Source organism: Dermochelys coriacea, chromosome 3 (genome assembly GCF_009764565.3).
Source record: "Dermochelys coriacea isolate rDerCor1 chromosome 3, rDerCor1.pri.v4, whole genome shotgun sequence".
NCBI classification, from domain to species: domain Eukaryota; kingdom Metazoa; phylum Chordata; order Testudines; family Dermochelyidae; genus Dermochelys; species Dermochelys coriacea.
The window spans coordinates 106,877,693-106,902,922 of record NC_050070.1 but is presented as its reverse complement, the minus strand read 5'-3'; the positions used below and the strand labels follow the sequence as shown (position 1 = coordinate 106,902,922).

At 39.8% G+C, this 25,230-nt stretch overlaps 2 protein-coding genes across 17 annotated transcripts in view; one reads left to right on the top strand and one right to left on the bottom strand.

Annotated features, from left to right (window-relative positions):
* The window catches only part of NHSL1 (NHS like 1), a 278,563-nt gene that overhangs the window by 243,987 nt on the left and 9,346 nt on the right, over positions 1–25,230 (top strand). For 5 of the 16 annotated variants that reach the window (XM_043511075.1, XM_043511077.1, XM_038393674.2 and 2 more), the window contains 4 exons: positions 4,400–4,592; positions 10,300–10,431; positions 15,253–18,696; positions 19,267–19,396. In XM_043511075.1, the coding sequence (XP_043367010.1) occupies positions 4,400–4,592; positions 10,300–10,431; positions 15,253–18,696; positions 19,267–19,396 (3,899 nt within the window). Of the gene's footprint in view, positions 1–4,399; positions 4,593–10,299; positions 10,432–15,252; positions 18,697–19,266; positions 19,397–19,810; positions 19,863–25,230 lie in introns of all 16 variants that reach the window. The other 11 variants (XM_043511087.1, XM_038393675.2, XM_043511082.1 and 8 more) reach the window with 4 other exon arrangements.
* Positions 19,553–25,230, bottom strand: part of HEBP2 (heme binding protein 2) — a 26,648-nt gene continuing 20,970 nt past the window's right edge. Inside the window, 1 exon segment of the mRNA XM_038393680.2 lies at positions 19,553–21,301. Within this exon segment, the coding sequence (XP_038249608.2) occupies positions 21,191–21,301 (111 nt within the window). The 3' untranslated portion in view covers positions 19,553–21,190.

Below are 25,230 nucleotides of genomic sequence, written 5' to 3'. Positions count from 1 at the left end.
GAAGCAAATAGTATAAATCTTCTGAGGAAGAGAAACCATTTTATAGGTAATTGGAACACTGACGGACAGAATCACAACACAATGATGAAGAGCATAGAGGAAACAGCCTTGCTGAGTCTATGTCCCTGTAGGCCAGATTTTCCAAGGAGGAGATCTCACTCCAACCTCTGTTTTAGTTCAGATTTTTTTCTATAATATCCATGGCGCACATCAGTGAAAAATTTCTGTGTGGTCCAAGTTCATCATTTACATGTGCAACAAAAAACTGAGCATTCAAACAGTAGCTCGTGCAAAGATATGTGCCTACAAATTAGTAGCCATACTTTGAAATTTGGCCCTATTGGTCCAAAAGAAAAGCTAGCATGAAGCAGAGAATTTTTACAATTTTAAAATGGGAAAGTTGCTTTCTGTTATTTCAGAAATACTCTGTGTTTATGGCTATACGGATATGCTATATGGCTAGTATAATCTCGTCGTATTGCCCCTTGCACTACCACTGCAATGTAATGTGCCTTATTTGATAAAAGATATTCCTGCCCGATGAAGTGAGCTGTAGCTCACGAAAGCTTATGCTCTAATAAATGTGTTAGTCTCTAAGGTGCCACAAGTACTCCTTTCCTTTTCTTTTTGCAATTAAAACAGTCACTCATCTAATCTACATACAAGTCTGTGTGTATTAGCCTAGAAAAGTAGATGACCTTGAAATATTGAAAAGATCCCACTCCCATATTTGGCAAGAAATCTGTATCTCCTATAATCGGCCGATTTAGAGATGAACCATTTCAATGCAAACAGACCCAGACTGCTGTTTCTCAGCGGGTGAGCTGTGCACAGTTTTGTAAATGTGATGCCTTTTCAGTACACTGATGTGGAAAAGTGTAAACAAATAATACCTACCACTACCACGGTTAGTACCCTGGGAGCAGGAATAGGAAGAAGGGGAAGTTGTGCGCTTCAAGAAGCCAGTACAATGGGGAAAAATCATCTGTAGCTGTAGCCTGACTTCCCACCCCACCCCCTAAAGCCCCAAATTTCCAAAACTCCCTTTTAACAGAAATACAAATGTGTCCTCTAGCTTGAAAGAGCAGCTTCCATCAAAACAGCATTTTAGCTGCAGTCAGCAAGAATAGTGCTTTGAATCACTTTTCACAAGGATCTTCACCCGTGATATTTGTTTGCTCAGTTGGCTGGTCGATTCATTTTTTCCCTCTTAATTTTCTGAACCCTTATTTTTCTGAAAAATGAAGGGAATTGCCCCACATCTTTGGATAATGAGGATTCCACCATAGTGTTTTCTCCCTCTAGATGTTGTTTCCCCTCCATCTGATCACTCCCCTGAACAACAGTTTCATTTAAAAGAAAAATATTGTCTGTGCCCCGTTTGTCAGAGTAATTTCCTTGAAAGAGAAGGCGAGCTTCTTAACTGAATAGCTCTGTCACTTGTCATACTGGAGCAGCCCCTGGTGATTGCCTGATGACTGCTGAGACCTAGAGCACCACATAGTTTCAATATGACAGTTATCGATTTTGACAGTAACCAGAGGAAAAGTAGGTACTGGGGCTTATCACCACACACAAAGGGCAAAACTGTGCTTCAGATATGTCCCCTTGGTACATGAACGAAGGAGAGAGGAAAAACCTCTGGACGGAAATAATGTTACTCACCATCAAACAGATTCTGACTACCCCATTGAAACAAAGAAACACACTGTTTTCCCTTTTTGTTCTATCGTCCTGTAGCAGTACAGGTTAACCCCACTTACAGTTCAGGGTCATTTGCCATTTTCATTAGAAATCTATATATCTTAGCTATATTTTTTTAAATCAAATTGGGCTGAAACATGGCATACAAGCTGCCATTCCTTATGTGATAGTGTTTGTTCGTTTCTCTCCATTGTTTAACTCATGCAGTTTTGTTATAAGCTTCAGTGGTGGAAAAAAATCTGTTGAGGGTTGAGATTTGTTAAAGCAATTTAGACCTCAGTCCTCTGCCTGAAGTGATTCCCATTGGCCTTCAGTGGATCCTCAAGGATCTGCCCATTGAGCTTTGTGCAGGATTGGGTCCCTAAACTATGCTTAGGCCTTGTCTACACTAAAGGGAAAAGTCGATCTAATCTACGCAATTTGAGTTACATGAATAGCGTAACTCAAATCGACACAGCTTGGATCTACGTACCGCAGGGCCCACACTACGCAAGGTCAATGGGAGATGCTCTCCTGTTGACTCCCCTTACTCTTCTAGATCAGGTGGAGTACAGGAGTCAATGAGAGAGCAATCGGTGGTCGATTTAGAAGGTCTTCACTAGAGCTGCTAAATCGACTGCCAATGCATCAATCGCCGTAGCGTTGATTCTCCGGTAAGTGTAGACAAGCCCTTAATGAACTTATTAAGACTGTTGATTTTTGGACCCTCTAAAATATGAATGGAAATGTCCATAGATCAGATAATACACCAGTATCATCAATATAGTATTCAATAGAGAAATATAAAGAAAATCTGACACCTCAAAGCATATTCCCATATCATGGAAGTACCATATTATTAGTGTCATTTATCATCTTCATGAGAGGCTCTAGCCTCATTTTACTAGGCACTGTACAAACAAATCATAAAAAGGTGGCCCCTGCCCCAAAGGGCGTACAATCTAAGTGGTGGTGGTGGTGAATCAGATACAACAAACAGTGGGAGTACACCATGACAGTGAGATGATTATGATCTGTGTATTAAGCAATGGTTACAGCACAATAGCTGCCACACCATTTTTATACTACTGTACTTTTTAGGAAAATTAAGAAAGTCCAATTTTTAAAATCTCTGTTTATATATATATAACAGACATCTCTCCAAATCCATATATATATATTTGTGTGTGTGTGTGGTGTTCAGACATCTCCCCAAATCCTCAGCCCCTGGCCCAAAAGTGGTGGCTGCAAAGCACCTATAGAGGGTCACGGATTCCACCTCCATATATGACAGTCAAGCTATGAGGAATGAATGACAGCAGCGGGAGGCAGTGATCAGATAGCTCATTGAAGAGCGAGTTTTAGATAATGCCTCCCTAATAAGGGGTTGTTCTTACCTGGCAAAATGACAAAGGGACTGAATGGGTAACTTCACCTAGCAGAGCATCCCAGGTTGCTGGTCCTGAAACACAGACCTCAGTAGAGGTGTAAGATGGAGGGTCTTGGAGCATGGAGTCAGAGAGAGGAAAGGCCCACCAACACCACAGCTTCTCCTAACACTTACTAAGTGTTTTGTTTTTCTTTCTAAACAAGGACTTTTCTCCAAGTCTCTATCCTTCCCTGCTACTGGGGTTCGCTACAATAACCTCCCTTGCTGCAGGGAAGAAAGCTGAGAATTTGACGGGTTGCTCAGGCATCTTGACCCCCATCTCCAAGCCTACGGACATGCACAGTGCCCTCAGTTCTGCATATGTACTGGGTCCAACTGTCCTTGGAATTAATCTGACTCATGCCCTCAGCATATTCACATCAGAAAGGGGTTACGTTCCTACCCTCTCCACCACCCATGACCCCAGAATTTGGATCATGTAGTATAACAAATGTCACTCAGACGAAAGCCTTTTTTTGACACAGTAATTTTGGGTAGTGAAAATACTGTGCGAGTTTTGTTGTTCCCCGCCCACCTCCCCCAAATAGCGGCATGGACACGAAGCATGGTCCTTTAATAAGGAATGACTTTATAAGGTATGCAAATCCTATGATGATACAGTAATAATTAAATTTCCCAGTAAAATTCAGTGGTGGTTAGCTTAATTGTTTTTGTTCTTTGGTATTATCAATGTATACCCTTTTCCTTATCACTGATGTGGGTCAGGGTTTCTTTCCTGTGCTTTATTTTAGTTCTTTGCTTCACTGAGCTGCATAAAAAACTGCCTCTTCATAACAGGCTTCTTGTTAAAACTGTGCACATCACAATTAGGTAAACAGGTGTTCAATTCTAATGTCCCTTGCTTACACGTTGCTGAGAGAGGCATACAAGGAGGCAAACATGGAAGTTAACTAATCTGACAGTGCGTAATGCAGTTGTTCCCGGAATAACAACTGCAAAATGGAATACATTAATAAATAACTTTATCATTTGCCATGCTCAAGATCATTTCTCTTGCTACGTTAACATATACTCTTGAATCTGAGAAATTTTGTTGGATAAATAACAAGTTTTCATTTAAAAAAAAATAGATCATACTTTTTATGGGCAGGCTGTGATATCCTTACTCTTGCTGAGTAGTATCTCACTCCACGAGTGGTCCTGCTGGCTGCAATGAGACTACTTGCAGTGTCAAGTACTGTTCATTGTCAGTAAGGCTATCACAATTTGGCTTGACATTTTTTTCTTATAAGAAATTCATACTGTTGTATACATTTCTTTTTGTAGTTCTCAGTACCTTCCCCAGAAGAGGAAAAGCTTATTAGCATCAAGAGAAGTAGAACACCCATTTCAAATGAATGTTGTGATATCAACACCCAAACTAACTGGACCAAGTCACTTCCATTGCCGACACCAGAGGAGAAAATGCGACAGCAAGCACAAGCGGTCCAAACGGATGTGGTTCCTATTAATGTAACTGGTAGGCTTTTCATTTCAGTGGTGTTTAGAATGCCTGGGGGGGGACGAACCCTACTCAGTATTATTTCTTTGTGTTGCCTGAAGCACATGATTTAGTTACATCACCAGAAATAAATACTAGCTACTGCACCTCTATTTCAAAACAGTGGTTTGTGAATCCTAGTCAGACACTTAATTTAATGAAGAAAACCAACAGCGTGGTCTTGAAACAGAATAAAAATTGATGAGATTTAACGGGAAAATTGATATCAATTACATTTTGCAATGGACTACAATGAAAATTTGCCATGGAAAATCATCTGCTTTAGTACTGGCAATGATTTTCAGGATTTTATCTTAAGAATTTACGGAAGGGAAGTTATCAAAAGATTTCTGTTCCCCAATGTGAGAGAGTTTCAAAATTTGGAGAGAAAAAACCCCCACACCTTTTATTATTGATGGCCAGAGACTTACAGGGAAAGAACAAGGGTGAGGATATGAAAGGAGTTGTTGGGCTCCTTTTGTTTATGGCTCTTGGGAGGAAATTTCCCTTTGTATATGTGTATTCCATATTTCCTTAGTATCAGTAATATAAAAATGTTGTGGGTAATTTTAGCTGCATAGTTCCCATTTAAGACTATGGAAGTTACACTGCTGAAAACCAAAAAGTTTTTGATGTATCCCAAATTAGAACTTTCATGAAAGATTAAATCATCACTTAATTCTTCCTTGAGTCTGAGTATTATAAAGATTGTATATTGTAGATTGTTCAGGATATGTGTGTTTATGTTTACATGCCAGAAACAGGAAGATATTCAGTATCTGACTTATTTCAAACCTCACATGGCTTCCATTTGACTCCAAGCTTACCATTATATTGTAATCAACAACGTGTGATATTTGATTTTGTTTAATAATTTATTAAGATGGGGTGGTCATCTCTCCTGTTTGATTACTAATAACTACTTAATACACATCCTTTTTATTAATATATTTTTGTGAAAGAACTGCATAGAATTAATGCTGAATGTTTCCATTGGTGAAATTTTACAATGCTATACACCTTCAGGCCAATAATGAACACTACAAAGAAATCTGCAAATCAAGAGAAAATGTCATGGATGTTAAAAGAAGATACCAGAAAATAATGAAATGTTTCAAATTAACAGCATAAACAAATACAACACTGAAGTATTGCAGACCAATTGGCATTATCTTGGAAATATAGGATACACAGGTGCAGAAGGTCGTGTTATGGGAACAATGGCTTATCTGCCATAATCAATAAGTCTGAGCATGGTTTAGATATTGTGACAGCAGGAGCACAACATATTTATAAATTGAGTAATCTGCAGTTCACAGTAATGACCTCTGTGTACTGCAACTGTACAGTAGAGACAAACAGATGGAAAGAAAAGATGGGAGGAGTAAAAAGATAAGAGATCAAGTAACTGCCATGGGTTTAATTTAGCTATACGGTATTGGAAATGTTAATGAATCTGTTCAAATTGTACTTTCATCAAGTTGTGTAACAAACCTTGCTTTCTTGTTTTGCACTCATTCCTTCTATATAAGTGATAGTAAGGAGCTATGAAAGTGATTACAGGAAAGCAAAATTAATGTTAGGTATGTAAACTGCTCTGCATGAGCCATAAGTTTCCTTGTCTCTGAAATTATTACTGTGCTACTTAAAAAATAATGAACTGAGTGCCATAGTGAAGGGGATCTATCCTTTGTTGCAGTCTGTTACAGGTTTCAAAAAATTCACTCTTTCCCCCAGTGTAACTTTGTTTTATAAATTTCCTATGTTAAATTTACTTATATGGGGGAGGGAAAAAAATGCAGAATGAAAAGTTTGTTCTGTGCCACTCTTTAAGCCATGCTGTGCAACATACATAGCAGCTTTTGTTCCTTTGCTTGCTCTTTAATAACTCGTGACTCTTACGTTGTTTGCACAGAAGTGGGACAGAAATCCCTATTCATTACTATTTGACCAAAATAAAATATTAACCCAAGAAGTAGCTTTTGGAAATTGAAAGCATTTTTGAAAGTGCATTAATAATGAATAAGCTACAAGGCTTTTTACTGGGGTGTGCACCACATGGCGGTGTTCTGGCAGTTTACCAGAACTCTTTACCAGAAGAACATGGCTCTTCATTAGGACAGATTGCAATTAACACATTAGTATTACAAATCTGGTGGCTGGTCTGAAGATGCATGGTTACTGCATTAGGCTGACAAGCTGCTGACTAGACATCCAGGTTTGGAAATGGATTCTGTCTTTAGGGTAAACAGGGGCTGAGCTCATTCCACAAGTGATTCTGCTCCATTTTTCAGTGGTGGAGTGGTGGCCAGCAAGTGCTTTTAGAGCACGTCTTACATTTTAATCAAGAGACTTATAGTGGTGTCCACTGCAGTGGGTTTTCTAGGACTATTTTCCAGCTATAAAAGTATCTGGTGGTGATGGGTAGGCTAAACAAGGGGGAAAATGAAGAGCAAGGGTCTGATTCTATAAAGCAGCTAAGCTTGTGCTTAGGTCCTGTTGACCTTGTGTCCCATGATTTAACAAGCAAGATACATAGACTTCAAATGAGGACTTTGAAGGACATTTATTATAAAACATTAAGAACAAAAATGAATATTTTTAGATATTTTTATTAGACCCTGATAAATATGTATTTTAGCCTCAAACAGTGGTCAAAATAAGACTGAAACATCCTGATTTTATTAGTTTAACTTAGGCCTTGTCTACACTACAGGGGAAATTCAATCTAAGCTATTTAATTTGAGTTACGTGAATAGCATAACTCAAATCAGTGTAGCTTAGATCTACTTACCACTGGGTCCATGCTATGTGATGTCTATGGGAGAGCACTCTGCAGTTGATTTAGTGGGTCTTCACTAGACCCACTAAATCGACCACTGATGCATTGATCACTGCTCGTTGATCCCCCAGTAAATGTAGACAAGCCCTTGGTTTGTTAATGTGGCCTCTTTGTCCTTAACGTTCTTCATCCAAACAAATCAATATAAATTTGGGCCTTTTCTTACAGACTTTACTTAAATGAGTAGTCTCAATTAAACCAAAATACTGATTGCATGAGTAATGGTTGCGGGATTGGATCTATAATTAACATAATGACTTTCACATGTTACATAATACTGCAAAATCAAAGGCAGAATAAGGCAAATGAGGATCGAATGGCAGTGTTAATCAACAGAGGATTTCCTTGTTTGAATTCTCTAAAATTAAAATTTTATTTTAGTCTGGAGGATTTGTGATTATAATTGTCTTTTTTATTTTTTGTATTCTAATTGCTTGGAACCCACTGTCTTGTGTGTGACTGTTTTTTAAATGGAAGAAGAAATTTTTGAAGAAACAAAGCAAACCTTCTATTGATAGGTCCAGAGAACTGGATGGAACTATCATAATGTGGGTAGAAGTGTTAGTTGTTCATCAGAAGGCTGGATTAACAAATTATCCTGAACCTTCAAGCAATAAGGGTCCCAGCATATCATAACGTTTAGGGTATGTCTACTCTGAAATAAAAGACCTGTGGCACAGCCACAGCTGGCATAGGGGCTGAGTTTCTGACCCAGAGCAGCCCCAGGTGTGTGTTTTCTGTATAGACATACCCACAGGGGTATGTCTATACTCCAGTCAGGACATGCGATTGCCATACATGAGCTAGCTTGCTAAAAATAGCAGTGTTGCCATGGTGGCATGAGCTAGCCGCTCAACAAGCCTGCCAGGACTTGTGTATGTCCTTGAGTGGCTAATCCATGCTTCCATGGCTACTCTGCTATTTTTAATGAGGTAGCTTGGGTATGGCTATATGTGCTGGTATAACATCACCTGATTGCAGTGTAGACATACCATTAGAGTAGTAGGTTTCAGAGTAGCAGCCGTGTTAGTCTGCAGCCGTGTTAGTCTGTATTCGCAAAAAGAAAAGGAGTACTTGTGGCACCTTAGAGACTAACAAATTTATTAGAGCATCCGATGAAGTGAGATGTAGCTCACGAAAGCTTATGCTCTAATAAATTTGTTAGTCTCTAAGGTGCCACAAGTACTCCTTTTCTTTTTTCATTAGAGTAGTAGTAGTAGTAGTGTCCTCTAAAAATGGACATTCTGCCACAATGTTTTGGGGCTTCTCTATCATAGATCCTGGGAGAATGCCCCCCCTTATTTTAAATATGACTTTATTTAAAACCATATTTAAATAAATGCCCCCCCACCGCCTTACTTAAAATATGGCCTTACTTTAATTAGTAGAACCCTGAACATTGAGATGAAATCGATGCACTGTTTCAGTTGCAAAGATTTCGGTTAGCAAGAATACTATGCATTGGGACACAACGATCCATTAACATTTAGTCATATCCTTTGTATAGGATGAATGAAACTGCTACATTTATTATTCCTGTGTTTTCAGGTATCTGCACACAATCTTTTGAAATGTTCAGTGTTGTAGAAATTATGGTATTTTCCTCACTACCTGTATGACACACAATGATGTGAAGGAAACCAGGAGAAAGATGTATGAGAAGTACATTAGCTACTGTGTACATGCAGTAGTCACTTTTCAGAGGTACATAATTTAGCCATTGATTTTTTTAAAATTACTGAAGAAAAACACAGAAGAAGACAAGAGAATACTCATGCTCAAGTGTGTATAGCATCTCAATTTTTAAAACTCTGCCCCAAAATAAGGGCAGATTTAAAAGTGCTTAAACTAATCCAAAGTGAATTTGTATTTTAAAAATTATTTGTGGGGTTTTTAAATTAAAAAAAAAGAGTTTGAGCACTGTGATCTAATTTTAGCGGGGGAATTAACTTGGCTGACAATTCATAAGCCAAGTTTGATCTTAGTGGGAATTAAAATGGCGAAGTTGTGAACCCCTAAAAAGTGAGTTTCTAAAGAAAAGCTGCTCAACCTTAACTGGAGAGGTGCTGCTTCTGGGTCCCATTCTGATACAGTACATGGTCACTATAAGGCTTTCTCCGGTAATGCACTCTGATAGACACGAGTTCTTCATTCTGTAGTAGTCCATTTATTAATGTTCCATTTATAAAGGTTTGATAGTAACTAATATTACAGTTTATTAATACTTTTGGCCTTTCACTTACGGAGATTGGGATTGAAATATAGCTGAGATCATAAGGAAAATTAGTTTGGTCTCATCCTGGTCACCAGTGGATGTTTACCCACATCATGAAATAACTATACAGATTCGATACTGTTGCTTTGGCAATGTTTGCTTGAGAATGCTCAGCCTGAAAAAAAATATTGCAGGTCAAGGTTTAGATGCATTGGTGGAGCTGCATGAGGAAGCTAGCATTAGTCCTGCCATCACAATGTCTGTCCCAGTATTAGTCTTTCATTTTCCTGGAGCAATCAAATTTGCTCTCTTCCCCACAAAAAACAACCCATAGGGGGCCAAATTCAAACCTGATGACTTTAGTGGAATGGCACTTGCTTCAGTCAGATTTGAATTAAGGGAGTCAAAAATGTCATATACCATGCATCTTTCTATAATGTATACGTTCCTCAAGCCTTATGGTGACGATATGCTGTATCTTTTCCTTCAATGTATACCCTCACTGTAGGACTGAGCTAACATCATTTATTAATGCCTTTTTTCATTTCTACAATGAGCTAGTGGAAGAAAGTGCATGATGTCAGCGTGCTTGAAAGTAATGTTGCTTTGCTTGTTCTACTACACATTAGGGGAGAATTTCGACCGCCAAGCCAGCATTCGGCGGTCTCTAATTTACACAGACACTGTGGTAAGACGGCCGAAGAAAGTCAAAAGGAGAAAGACTATTACAGGAGTCCCTGACAACATACAAAAGGAGCTAGGTATGGCTCATCAGAACTGTATTCCGTCACTATTCATCTTCACTGCTTACCATTACTTGACTAATAACATTTACCAGTGCTTATGAAGCCAATACAGTCTGATAGCCTATTAAAGTTCCAAATAAATGTGTGCCCTATTGCAAAAGGCATGTTAATTCAAGCCAAATCATTTGTGCATCTGGAAATTAAAGCTCTTTGTTTGCTGATTTCAGTCAATTGAGGGGAACACATTATTTGAAAAAGTTGTGTACTGGGACAATCGAAATCTGCAGGGATGTAAAATCCATGCATTTAGAATCTTCCTACAGATTTTGCCCTATTCTCCAGAATATAAGCAACCATTTAAATAAAAAATGAAGTGTTTAGGAATTTTACTTGTGAAGAATGCATTACCACTGTCAACCAATTAATGGTTGTCTTACTGGATCTGCAGCCTCTCACACTGAAACAAAAATGCCCAAAGAGCCATCCACTTCCTCCAGTGTAGTTCAGACCAAATTGTGACCTCTTAAATGCCAGTATTGTTACCTATTTCATTGATCGTGTTTGACATAGACGAGACATTTAGTAGTAGATTAACTAGATGTTTAATGAGAACACTTCAATTCCTGATGTTCAACTCTTTTGCATGTTCCTGAGGAACAATTTTCTAGTCAGTGGCAACCACCCTACTTAGGGTTGTGATCTTTTTCAGATTTAATAAATTAGGGATGTTTGAAGGTGGTGGACTCTGGGTTTTGGCAAACCCTTTCAAACTTTTTTTTAAAGGCATATAGAACTAGTCTGAGTAAACAATTCTTTATTTTTCCAGTCATTTAAATCCATGCTTTTTCCTGTTTTAAAGAAAATTGAGTTTTCTAAATCATAATTTTTTAGCCTAAGGGACTCCAGTAATTATATATTTGTGCTGTTCACTGGTGGTATTTCTGATAAGGCTGCAGCTTCTGAATGTCATTGAGATACTTGGTTTTGGGCTTAATCCGTTACACTTCTATTGTACCATTCATCTGAGGATCACAAAGAGCATTCCAAACACTAATGAATTCACAGTTAATATCACTCTTAGGAGGCAACTAAGTATTATCCCCATTTTGCAGATGGGGCAAGTGAAGCACAGAGAGGTTAAGGATAACAACCTTGCCCAAGGTCAGGTGTTAGATCAGTGGCAGAGCAAGGAACAGAACTAAAGCTGTCTTGATTCCCCGTCCAGTAGACATTCATCCATTAAACATTCATATTTTCAGGAAGCAGTGATGTTTATAAGGCTCCAACACTTTTTAGCTGACAGTTCTGTGGAGTACTGTAGGATTTTGTGGGATTTTTCCCCCTATCAAATGTCATAGATGCTTTATGGAGCACCCAGTGCAAATTCATATACTTGTAAGTTGATTTCTATTGTGTAGATATTATATACTTGTGTAAGTGCCAGGGGAAAACACAGAGGAGGAAGTGACTCAGGCTGCTCACATGTGATAACAGGGATAGTGCTGGCACTGCACATGCACCATTCCTTTACCCAGCTTACCACGTTTGGAGAAGGCCTAGTAGTAAGGCATAAGTTGGGCTAAGTTCATGAACATGTAGGAAGGATAAGTGAGAATTTCATGTGCTAGAAATAATCATACAGCCAGACACAGAAGGTTTGGAAAGAGAGATTGCTTATATAGTGGTTGAAACAAACACAATATTTTGTAACAACAATGCTACTTTTTCTCTTATCCATCTCGTCCATTTGCACCCCGTTTTACCTCAGAGTCCCGCCTTGTGGTGATCCTCAATTAACGGTTGCTGCTCTTTGTTAGAGTAATCACTGTAGAGTAGCATGAGGCTCTCCAATGTTCCACCAAGCTGGGGTTAACCCACAGCATTTTAAGAGAGGCGCAGTGAGTTCCCACAGATTTCCCTGCAGATTTCTGTTGTCCCTGTACAAGAAATGGAACTGGAAACAGGTACATAGTTGTGCAATTAGATAGGGCTCACAATTTCCGTTGATTTCAAAGGGAGTTGTGCACTCATCTGAGGACAGAAATAGACCAATGCAATTTCACAATTTGTCACTTAGTCCTTCTTTTTAACAGAAAATTTTTAAAACCTCAAAATTATGTTCTCTTTAAAAATAAAAACAAGACACTTTTCAGAATATATTACTTGAAACAATTCGTCTACATTTTAAGGCCTTATCCATCAGCTGTAGCTATGTGAGTGGACCCTTGCACCTGCACAGAGTGCTGCTGATTTCACTGGGGCTGCACACTGGTTGCCTATCACAACTGTGGACCCTCAATGAAGTCATGGGACTCTGCAAGGGATCTGCCTATGTGGAGCTGATTGCCGTATTGGGGCCTAAAGTTTTACCTAGCTTGAGTCAAATTTTGCACTCCTTGCATGTGCATAAGGACTGCTAGATCAGGCCCTAAATTGTCCTGATATTTTTTTTGTTCTAATCAGTTTAAAATTTCCACGCATATTTATAGTAAATAAATTTGTCCCTCTACAGTTACTTACACTCTAAAATTCTCAGCTTCTTGTCTCGGGTCAAAATCTTTGGTGTCGTCCTGCTTTGTGAATGGTACTATTATGCTGAACATTTAGTTTCGCTATGTGTAAACAAATGTGAAGTGTGTTTCCATGTATTTTTAAAAGTTGCTTGTGTAGAGGAACAATTTAGCTTATCTTTTTATATCTATATATATTGAAAAGAAATTATCAGCCAATCAGAATGCAAAGATACTGTATACCTACTGTGATGCATAACTGCAGTTTATTCTCAACAGTTTCCTACATTCTGTCTTATTTGTCCAATCACAATGGCTATTACTCTGTCGTACACAAATTCCTTATCTCTATCTCTAATAATAATTGTCACCTGGTCACATCACAGGGGCCGGAATCTTTGTGATGTCTACCTTTGTGTTTTTATAGCATTGTACAAAACAGGGCCCTGACCCTGTAATATAAATACAAATAATTAAAAATATGATTATTGTTCTTAAACGGCTCTCTCAATAACTAGACTCTGATGATACAAATCTGTACCTTGATTGGCTGCTATAGTCTGTCTGCTCTGATAGGCTCATGTACTTAGAATTTTCAAGCTGTTTGCCAGCTAAGTATTATCTAATTTAATTTCTCATTTCCTTGGCTGAAGCAGAAAAACTCTGCATTTTCATAAGAGCAGAAGAATCTACACATGAGCAAACAAAATGGGCTTAAAATGGCTTAAAGTTTACTTTTTTGCCTTGGAAAAAGTAAAACAAATCCAGCCTTTTATGTGCTGCTTTCCCTTTAGAAGCATGACCCCAAGTAATACCCTTCCCTCCTCCTCCAATACCTTTTCACTCTAATAGATGCCAAGAATAATTGAATGTACTTTAAACTGTATTTAAAATTGAATGGGGAAAACACTTCTTCTACCAATCCAGTTGTGGTTAGCAAATAAGAAAGAAGGCAGGTAGTGGGAGAGGGTGCCAACTCAGACATGCCACTGGGACATTTCTGAGAGCAGCTTGCAGGCAGGTGTTTTAAAGCAACCACTTTCCCTCTGTTCCAGCTGTTTTTAGTTCCGTAGCAAGAGTCTAAATCTGTAGATGCGGGCTGTGAGACTCACTGCAATAGGTTTTAAAAGACAGTGTAGACAGACTCTTTCCTCCGCTGCCACTTCCGTTTGCAATTTACTGTAGTAACACAACTGCAGTGGGGATTAAAAGTCCTTCCAGTCCAGTTTTAAATGCTATTTAAAGAATATGGTGGTGGTTTTTTTCTTGGCACAAAGACCTATAAAGATATAAATCTATAATAACCTGATGGTCCTTTCTGTTGGTTTAGTAATAGCTGTATAGAGGTCTTCTAGGCTCTACAGTAATGCAAATAATAAATAACTATGATGATATATCTTGAACTAATACATTTTTCATCCTTTGTCTTCCAAGTCTGTTTACCCCAGGCTATGGTATTTGCCTCATAAATAGGAAGCACAGTGGTCTTCAACAGCTCTGTTTGCTTTTTAAATAAGAGATGTGGGTATTTGATGGTGCTGGTCATTGGAAGATCATCAGTTGAATTATTTTTCTTGGTTCTTCCAACCCCCCTCCCGCCCACCCCTCGTTTTCTTCTTTTACTGTATATACAAAATAGTTCCAACGGGAAATGGTATTTAATCCTTTACAGATTTAGGTAATACCTTATTTTTATTGCTTTCATTAAACATTTGCTTTATTTGTGATACAACAACTCCCACTGTCAATTCTTTAGCCCACACAAAGATTTGAAGAGATACTGGTGCCTTCTGAAGGACTTTGAAAAAAATAGTGTTTAGAAACAGTTTTGCAGATTTTAATTTTTTTTTGAAGAATTTCTTTTCTTTATTCTTTGTTTCCCAAGATATTAACACAGAACCAAGATTTCCATTTCTCAAGCTTTTGTCTGTTCCTGCTGCTTCCATTCTGGAAGTCGTGCAATATTATTTGTATGTAACAAATTGGGTTGCTGTGGAAATTATTATCATGTCATAAATAGAAGATGTCATGTGGAATAAGCAGTGGGAACACACAGGATTCCATAAGCTAACAGTCCCTTGTAATAAAGAAAATGGGAAGAGAAATGCAGAAAATATACAATGCATAAGCAGAGTTTGTTGGTACTGCATGGTTTTTCATAAGGCACGAACATCTTTCCACAGCTGTATAACCTCCAAGGGCAAAGGGAACAATGATCTAATAATGAATGTGACATATGATGTCTTTTACATTAATAAAAACATGGAAATACTGAAGTAAGTACTTGTATTTTCAAGGGATAATTGTTGTTTTATTTTGACTCCAGCAGTTGGCACTGGCCAAAGTGACTTCCGTGGGCATTCGATGCATGTCCCAGATCACTATTCCACATTAGGGAGACTAGACAGTTACCGCTCTGCTATGCAGCGATCTGAAACCAAGGACACCAGCTGCCAGACAGAGGAAGTCAAAGTTGTGCCCCCTTCAGTGAGAAGAATACGAGCACAGAAAGGACAAGGGATTGCGGCCCAGATGTCACAGTTCTCCAGCTCATCTGGAAACATGTCTGTGATGAGTGATTCTGCTGGGGTCATATTTGCCTCTCGCCTAAATAATGACATGGGTTTTCATAGCCTGCCTCGACCTGGAGCAAGAGTGTCTCTGCAGTCACTGGAACAAAGGCAGAGCATCTCTAACCAGACAGAAGACATCACTAGCACTTTGTCACACCAGATAAGCAAGTTGCAGGTTGATAACAGTGTGGTCCATATGAGGAATAACCCTAGGACTGGGACACTGCCAAGGCCAAAGTCCCAAGAGGTGAGAAGTTATGAGAGTGAAAAAGCTGCAAGCCCAGCATGTGTGGTCTCTCCTCATGCTACATATTCAACTAGCATCATACCTAATGCCACGATATCATCCTCTTCAGAAGTTATTGTGATTCATACCACCCAGAGTGCTGGACCATTGGATAGTAAAATCACCAGCTCACCTTCCTACACAAAACCCAGAGACAGTCCTGTTGCCAACAATGCAGTAAGCATGAAAGAAGATCACCATTCTTCTAGCGGTAACTGGAGTGAGAGCAGCTCAGCGCGCCACTCACAGACCTCAGACACTATCTCATCTAATGCTACCATGATGCTCTCCCTTGGTGACTCAGCAGTATCTCTCAGCACTCCAGGAAATGTGGAGAATGGGTCCCAAAGTATGAGCTATAGCTGTAGAAACAATCTCCCTTTCCAAGGCCACTCCCAGGATAGCGATGGCAGGAGTGAATCCAGTTTTTCAGGGGGCAGATCACAAAGCAACAGTATAAACAGCACAGAGTACTGGGTGTACAAATCCAGAGAAAATGATGAGACTCCCTCACACAAGCCAACCTATGCCAGTGCAGGTTATTCCACTCCTGTAAGCAATGTGAGTAGCAGCAGCCTAGAGAGAACTTCTGTCAAAGAAGATTCAAGTTCTCTGTATTCAGTGGACCATGATGGCTACTACACTACTATGCATATGGACTCTGGACTCAAGTTAGGTAAACTCTGCAATAGTAATAATGGTTTTGGAAACCCCAGGCACAGTGTGATTAATGTTTTTGATGGAAATGAGAAGAAAAATCAAGACGAACAGTCAAGCAACAGTGACAAATCTCTCATACGAAACATATCTTTGAAAAAAGCAAAGAAGCCACCTCTTCCACCATCCAGAACAGACTCTCTCAAAAGGATCCCAAAGAAAAAAACCCAGTCCAGTGGACAGGTACTTGATGACACACTAATCGCTACCCTCCAGCATTCACTGCAGTTAAACCTTCCATGCAAAAATGGTAGCTCCCCGTCCCAAAGTCCATGCAGTGATTATGAGGATCCCTGGGTGCTACGCTCTCGCAGCCAGAGCTCCGCCAGCGCAAGTAGCAGCATGATGTCTACAACAGCTCCAAATATGTACTCTCTCTGTACTGTCACCCCATCACAGAGTGACACAAGCAGCATCAAATCAGAATATGCTGACCAATGGGGTTACTACAGTGACTATGCTGGGATGCCAGACGATCAGTTCAAATGCCCAGTGGCTCGTTCTGCAAGCACTACAGCCACCCTTAATGATTACAGCATCAGCCACCTCAATGACGGCTCAAGGGCTTCTACGCCCCAAGTGGCCAGCGGACTGGCCAAACCAAAGAACACTTCTCCAGAGAAGTCTCACAGAGTCACATCACCATCTAGTGGGTATTCTAGTCAATCAAATACACCCACAACACTTACTCCTGTGCCTGTGTTTTTAAAATGCATGTCACCAGCAAATGGGAAACCCAAGTTAAAACCGAAAGTGCCTGAGAGAAAATCCTCTCTGCTATCTTCAGTATCCATCTCTTCATCCTCCACTTCTCTTTCTTCTAATACATCTACTGAAGGGAGTGTGAACATGAAGAAACTGGACCCAGCCCTGACCTCCCTTCCTGATGTTGCTGGTCCTCCACCTCCGACACCTCCACATTTCCCTGATCATCCTCTCCCTCCTCCACCCCCTGTCCCAGCAGATGGAATCGATCTGCCTCCACTACCAGCCTCTCCCAGCTTTCCCCCACCCCCGCCAGAAGCTGTTATAAATTCTTCCTTTCCCCTGAGTGGTCCATGGTTTCCTTCTCCAACACAGGAAACGTCCTTCAGTCCTTTTTCTGCCCCTTCTCCTCCCCTTTCATCCCCTTATTCCTCCATTTTCCCCAATGTAGTACCTCCACCAGCACCACCTCTTGACCCCAAACTGACACAAGATGCAGCTAAATTCACACAATATTCTTTTAAGAAATGTAATCAGGATGATTCTGGCTACAGGGCAGTGAAACAGCCAGCCAACAAGCAAGATTCCAGTAGGCCTGTAATGCCCTTAATAACCACCAAAGCACTGCAAATGGTACAACTGAGGTCTGTGAAAAAATGTACAGGCGCACAGACTGAACAATCGGCTGGATCTATTTCTGAAGCCAACCCTCAGGAAAAAGCAACTATAATTTTCGCACCACAGCCTTCTCTAAAACCATCTCTTTCACTAAGGCTCAGTAACAGCCTGGATGGAGAGATGAAAACTCGTAGTCCTTCCTTCAAAAACTTAGTTCAAACTCCTCCTCAGAGTTCACTTCCAGGTCTCAGTGACAGTGCACCTGAGATCAGCAGTGGTCAAAAACCTGGAAATGCAGCAGGTCTAATACAAACCTTTGAAGCTGATGTATCAGGAACAAACATTGAAGAAGCACCTCAGTCCCCTGTGCAGAATGAAAAATCTCACTCTGGCCTTATTAATACACCATTTCAGGTGCCATCGGGGTCTCCGAACAAGACTCAGGGTATATCATCAAACAAGAAGCCACCTCCTATTTCGAAGAAACCCAAACTGTTCCTCATTGTGCCACCTCCGCAGCTAGATTTTACAGCAGAGAAAATAGCTAATGTGAGTGATCCTGTCAGAGGCACATCAAGTCCAACTAGGAGAGAGATTGCACATTACGAAGAAGCAAAAAATTGTCTTACAGATGGACTCAGTTCCAATGAGATGGACTCGGGCAGCTTGGTTCCTGAGGGAGGAGCTGCTGGTTCCACCTTCTTTGAAACAGTGGAAACCAATGTCTATATGGTACAGCCTGCTGCATCACCAGTTCAAGAAGCTCCCAAGCAGGAGCAGCAGATCACTTTAGATGAAGGAAGCAGTTCAGACAGCAATGGAGATGACAGCAGTAACACTGACAGACATCTATCTCAAGAGGATGAAAGTGGTAAGTCTCTGTTCTTTTATCCTTCAGGAGAAGCAGGAGCTAGTTTACTGATGATGGAGGGTGGGGGAAGTGTGATAGCTTTCAAATTTTCACCCATAGAAAGGCAGGTGTGATACTAGACTAAAAATCATAAGGACAATTACAGGGCTTGGATTAATCCCTGATAAAGAGTCTCTATCTCCGTCTTACCCTCTAGTCAGAAAAGCAGTGGAGATACTAGCAGTATTTTATTAACTGCATCATCAGTTTTAAAAATCCTAGGAAAACCTGACTAGATTGAAGAATTTCAGTGACTAGTTTTAATTGAAGTCCTAAAAAAAAAAAAAAAAAACTTAAAATGTAATTTTGTGCTTTGTATATGTAAACAAACGTAGGCATTTCAGACACTGCAGTTTCCTCAAAAAAAAAATTGTGAAATCAGAGAAATATTGAGAAAACAGTATGTTCAGTATTTCCCTTCAATGTTTCAGTTACTGTAGTGAAGAATACAGAGGGATGCTTTAGCAGATAATGTGCAGTTTAGGACTCCGATGACGGCCTGTCTGTATTTTTTTTATTCCTTCTGATTAGCTGAGGTGTTTGAGACAGACACAACAAATAATTCAACACTGCCAAGCAACAGTTACAGGGCAGGGAATGAGGAGGCGGCAACGCCAGCTAGACCGAGAACTACTGAGGATCTGTTTGCAGCCATTCACAGGTACTGCAGAAGTTGCCATCGATATTGCTCCACCCACTAACTCTCTCACAATTCAGTTAATAGTCTCCTCCAAAGAAACCTAATTTTGATCATTTTTGTTTTTACTGCAAAACCCTCTTTATTTTCTAGTAAATATCTGTAGTAGGAAATCAGTAATAAACACAAGAACGTGCATTTTATTGCTTTATAATAATATTTAACTAATTCCACATTAAAAATTGCTCACAGTTAAACCAGTTTTGATAACCCTACAAATCTCCTGATCCCTGAAAATGTCATGTTACACCTTGTTTATATTGTATTATTCTTAATCTGCCTGATTAACTTTACTTTTGCTTTCTCTGTGTATCTTTTTGTTTTCATTCCTTTTCCCCTTCATCCCTTTTACTCTCCTTCGCTGGTTATATGATGCAGTTTGGGACAGAGGCTCAACGCTAATGCTTCATGGCAAGCGTGGCTTAAACTGGCAAGTAACATAATATATTAGTCATATGGAAAAACATATGACAAGTGTGGATTATAGTTTGCCATAATCCAGTCTAAAGTGGGGTATTTTGTGTCAAACTGTTTAGCAATGAAGACTGCAATACAGATTCCATGCATCATTCCCCTGTTTAAAAAAAACCCCAACTCAATAGGTACCTGATTTTTCGTTTAGCTTTTTTTAGATTTAAAAAAACAACAACACTTCAGTGAGAAGCAGGTGCACCATTTAACCTAGCTGGTAGGCAGAAAAAAATTACCTACGACTGGAACAGTTGAAGAACTTGCATTTGGAATGTGTGTGGTGATGGTGCCATCTTATGGCCATGTAGTTTTCTTCAAAACACATATGGGCCAAATTTCCAAAGGGTCATTGTAATTGGTTACTTGCACTCACTAGGAATGTAATTACTCAGTTTGTGCACACAGTTTGTGTGGCTTTTCCATCACAAATATTAGAAAAGAGGAAGTCTTGTGGCTAATGCGTATGACTAGGAATCAGGACACTCAGGACGCATTTATTATTTCATTTGTGAAATAATTCTCTCCATTTTAGACATTATATCACAATGTTGGCTTTCCCTAACTTTGTGATAGCCCTTAAAAAAAGAAAATTGTGATATAATGCCTGAAGCTGAAAGAATTATTGTACAAAGGAAATACTGGTTTCTTGAGGGCAATATTTTACATTATATACACACAAAGGTTCACTCTGTATGGAATACATACATGGAATTAATGTGTATATTTGTGTGTAGATATATCTATACACACACTTACACAAGATATAAAAATAAAATACAGCTGGCAGTTATGCCTATAGTTAATATTACCTGAGACTTCCCTTTAAAAGACCCCAGTTTTCAGTTGCTTATAATTTTGCTAAACTTTAACTACTAGGGCTGAAATTTTCCATGTTGCGTGTCTGCTTCAGGCTGAATTTTCAGGAAAGATTCAGCAAAAAATGGTTTAGTTGTTTGAGAACAAGACTAGGAAAAAATAAGATTGTTTTGGCCATGTTAGAACACACTTTTCTCTCTCCCCCTTCCCCCTCCCTCCCCTTTCATTGAGAAGGTCCCGTGTCTCCATGCTTTGGAACAGGGACTTGAAATTAGGCAAGGAATTCAGCCTAGCTTAGAGATGTGCCTTTTACTTTCCCTGTGAAATATGGCTGTATAATAAACCTCTGAAAATCTTGGTTTGTGCATGTTCCAGGCTGGCAGCAAATGTTCCATCTTCACTGAGGATACTGCATACCCTCAGAGCTCCAGGCCAACCACGCTGAGCGTGCTCCTCCAACTCACTCAGTGTTCACTGAGCATGCTTCAGCCTAGGAAATTGCAATTGTGTCCCTTTGGCATGAGAGCCTGGACTCAGAGTGTTCAGTGTTTGTAGCAGCCTGCCACAATTTCTCCAAGGAACCTAAGAAAGAAAAGGGAAATGACCATTTTTAACCATTTATATATCAGCCAAATCTGAATGGAATTTCATGGTGGGGAAGAGGGGGAAGGCATCTCTCTAGACCAGGGGTGGGCAAACTTTGTGGCCTGAGGGCCACATGGGGGTTCCAAAACTATATTGAGGGCTGGGTAGGGAAGGCTGTGCCTCCCCAAACAGCCTGGCCCCTGCCCCCTTCCACTTCCCACCCCCTGACTGCTCCCTTCAGAATCCCCCACCCATCCAACCCCCCCCCCCGCTCCTTTTCCCCTGTCACCCCCGACCACTATCCAATCCCACGCCCCCGGGACTCCCATGCCTATCCAACCCCCCCGTTACCCGTCCCCTGACACACACCCCAGAATTTCCACCCCATCCAACCGCTGTCTCCTGACTGCCCCCCCCCCCCGGGACTGCCTGCCCCTAATCCAACCTCCCCGCCCCCTTACCATGCCACTCAGAGCACCAGGACTGGCAGCTGTGCCGCTCGCCCGGAGCCAGCCACACCACTGTACAGTCTAGAGCACCGGGGCAGGCTAGCAGTTCTTGAAGCTGTGCTGCCCGGCAGGAGCTTGCTACCCAGAGTGCTGGCAGCACAGCGAGCTGAGGCTGCAGGTGAGGGGGGACAGCTGGGGAGGGGTCAGGGGCTAGCCTCCCCGGCTGGGACCTCAAGGGCCAGGCAGGAGGGTCCTGTGGGCTGGATGTGGCCTGCGGGCCACAGTTTGCCTACCTTTGCTCTAGACCTTGGGATTCTTCTTGCAAAATAGCCAAGGCAGGCTGCAAACAGTGGAGCTGTTAGAGCTTCTTAAAGACAAGATCACAATAATCCTTTATAAGTGGAAAGTGTTAGGCAACTTCTATATAGGGGTCACTAAAGCTACCCCTGTATAACATAAATGCGTATACTAAAATTCAAGCACTATTCTCCCTGGCTGCATAGGCCCTGACACAGAGATTGACTTAGACAGGGTGTTCCTGGTCTTGGACAACAAACACTCTTACAATATTTCCCCCTTTATACTCCTTAATATCGCCTGTCCTCCCTCACATTGGATAGGTGCCAGCACTGCACTTTTCTCTCAGCTAGAAAGATGTAAGCAGCAGCATTTGAAAATTACACCAGTTACACAATAAGTTGACTACAGGTGTGTAATAGGTGGGATGCACCAGAACTCCTCCAACACAAAGTGTCCTGAGATTACTCCCGATATCATGTGGCCTCTTGCTGCCTCCAGCTTAGACGATGTACTGTATTTTGGTATCTCGTTTTCTGTTGGTAGGCCATAATGCAAAATGCATGTGAGCGGGCCATGGAGAAAGCTCAGCCTCTGGCAGAAATGGGGATGAAACACTGCATCAAAATGTCCTTAGGTGTACATGGGGTTGTACCATTTATGGTTTTAATAAGAGGAATGGTCTGTATTGTACAAGTCTTTTTGTAAATAATAACATGTAATTTGATGTGTAAATCTTGCATTTGCAACAAGTCCTTTTAATCCTTTGGTGATATTATATATATTATAATACAGCATTAATACACTTTTTATATGTATTCTTGCTTAGTCCACAGGTGCCAAGCATATAAGCTCCATAATGATGTAAAAACAGGGGGAATAAAAATCCAGTTCCCGCACACTTAGGCTCTTCTGATTTTTGCTGTTTTCTCTATAGTTTTCATTTTTAAATTTAAAATCATGTAGCCCCTCTGGCTGCAAAGATAAATTTCATGTTGTAAGTTAGCAAATTGGTCTGCTCTTGGATCTGTAGTCAAACAGATGGGAGTCACAGAGCACCAACAGCATTGTGAATATCTGCGATTTATCTTGAGGGCCTGATTTTAACCATTTAAATTCTTATTTTTAAAATCATTTTATCTAAAACCATAACATCTAGTTCTTTTTATTCAAACTTATCTTTTGTGGTGTTTACATGCATGACCATGTACATTTCCAAAGTAAAAGGCACAAAACTACATCCCTGAGCGCTCCTAAAGGAACCATGAGCAATAAACAGCATGTTTCTAAAGAATATATGCCAGAGAGACTGGACCGATATATTTTTTGTAGGGCTGTCAACCGATTAAAAAAATTAACTGCAATTAATCGCGCTGTTAAACAATAATAGAATAAAATTAATTTAAATATTTTTGGGCGTTTTCTGCATTTTCAAATATATTGATTTCAATTATAACACAGAATACAAAGTGTACAACGCTCTCTTTATATTCATTTTTGGTTACAAATACTTGCACTGTAAAAAAACAGAAGAAATAGTATTTTTCAATTCACTTAATTCAAGTACTGTAGTGCAATCTCTTCATCATGAAAATTGAACTTACAAATGTAGAATTATGTAAAAAAAAAATCTGCATTCAAAAATAAAACAATGTAAAACTTCAGAGCCTCAAGTTCCACTCATTACTACTTCTTGTTTAGCCAATTGCTATGACAAACAAGTTTGTTTACAATTTGCAGGAGATAATGCTGCCTGCTGCTTGTTTACAATGTCACTTGAAAGTGAGAACCGGCGTTCGCATGGCACTTCTGTAGACAGCGTTGCAAGATATTTACATGCCAGATGCACTAAAGAGTCATATGTCCCTTCATGCTTCAACCACTATTCCAGAGGACATGCGTCCATGCTGATTATGGGTTCTGCTCAAGAACGATCCAAAGCGGAGCAGATCGACACATGTTCATTTTCATCATCTGAGTCAGATGCCATCAGCACAAGGTTGATTTTCTTTTTTGGTGGTTCGGGTTCTGTAGTTTCCACATCTGAGTATTGATTGCTCTTTTAAGACTTCTGAAAGCATGCTCCACACCTCCTCTCTCTCAGATTTTGGACGGCACGTCAGATTCTTAAACCTTGGGTTGAGTGCTGTAGCTATTTTTAGAAATCTCACATTGGTAAGAAATCTCTTTGCATTTTGTCAAATCTGCTGTGAAAGTGTTCTTAAAATGAACATGTGCTGAGTCATCATCCGATACTGCTATAACAGAAATATGTGGTTTCAGAGTAGCAGCCGTGTTAGGATGTATTCACAAAAAGAAAGGGAGTGCCACAAGTACTCCTTTTCTTTTTGAAATATGTGGCAGAATGTGGGTAAAACAGAACAGGAGACATACAATTCAATTAACGCACTATTTTTTTTTAATAAGCATCGTCAGCATGGAAGTATGTCTTTTGGAATGGTGGCCAAAGCATGAAGGGGCAAATGAATGTTTAGCACATCTGGCACGTAAATACCTTGCAACGCTGGCTACAAAAGTGCCATGCAAACGCCTGTTCTCACTTTCAGGTGATAATGTAAATAAAAAGCAGGCAGCATTATCTCCTGTAAATGTAAACAAACTTGTTTGTCTTTGTGATTGGCTGAACAGGAAGTAGGACTGAGTGGACTTGTAGACTCTAAAGTTTTACATTGTTTTGTTTTTGAGTGCAGTTCTGTAACCAGAAAAAACCCGTACATTTGTAAGTTGCACTTTCATGATAAAGAGATTGCATTATGGTACTTATATGAGGAGAACTGAAAAATACTATTTCTTTTGTTTATCATTTTTATAGTGCAAATATTTGTAATAAAAAATAATATAAAGTGAGCACTGTACACTTTGTATTCTGTGTTGTAATAGAAATCAATATATTTGAAAATGTAGAAAAACATTCAAAAATATTTAATAAATTTCAATTGGTATTCTGTTGCTTAACAATGTGTTTTTTGAGTTAATCACATGAATTAACTGTGATTAATCGACAGCCCTAATTTTTTGTGATCAAATCCCAATATTGGTGGAGGAAAAAGAATGCAACCTATATCTAGATTTAGTCAAGTATTGGCTTCAGAAAATCTTGTTTAGAAAATAAGTTCAAATTGGCTTGGACATTAGCACTGTCAAATACAATAGATTCAC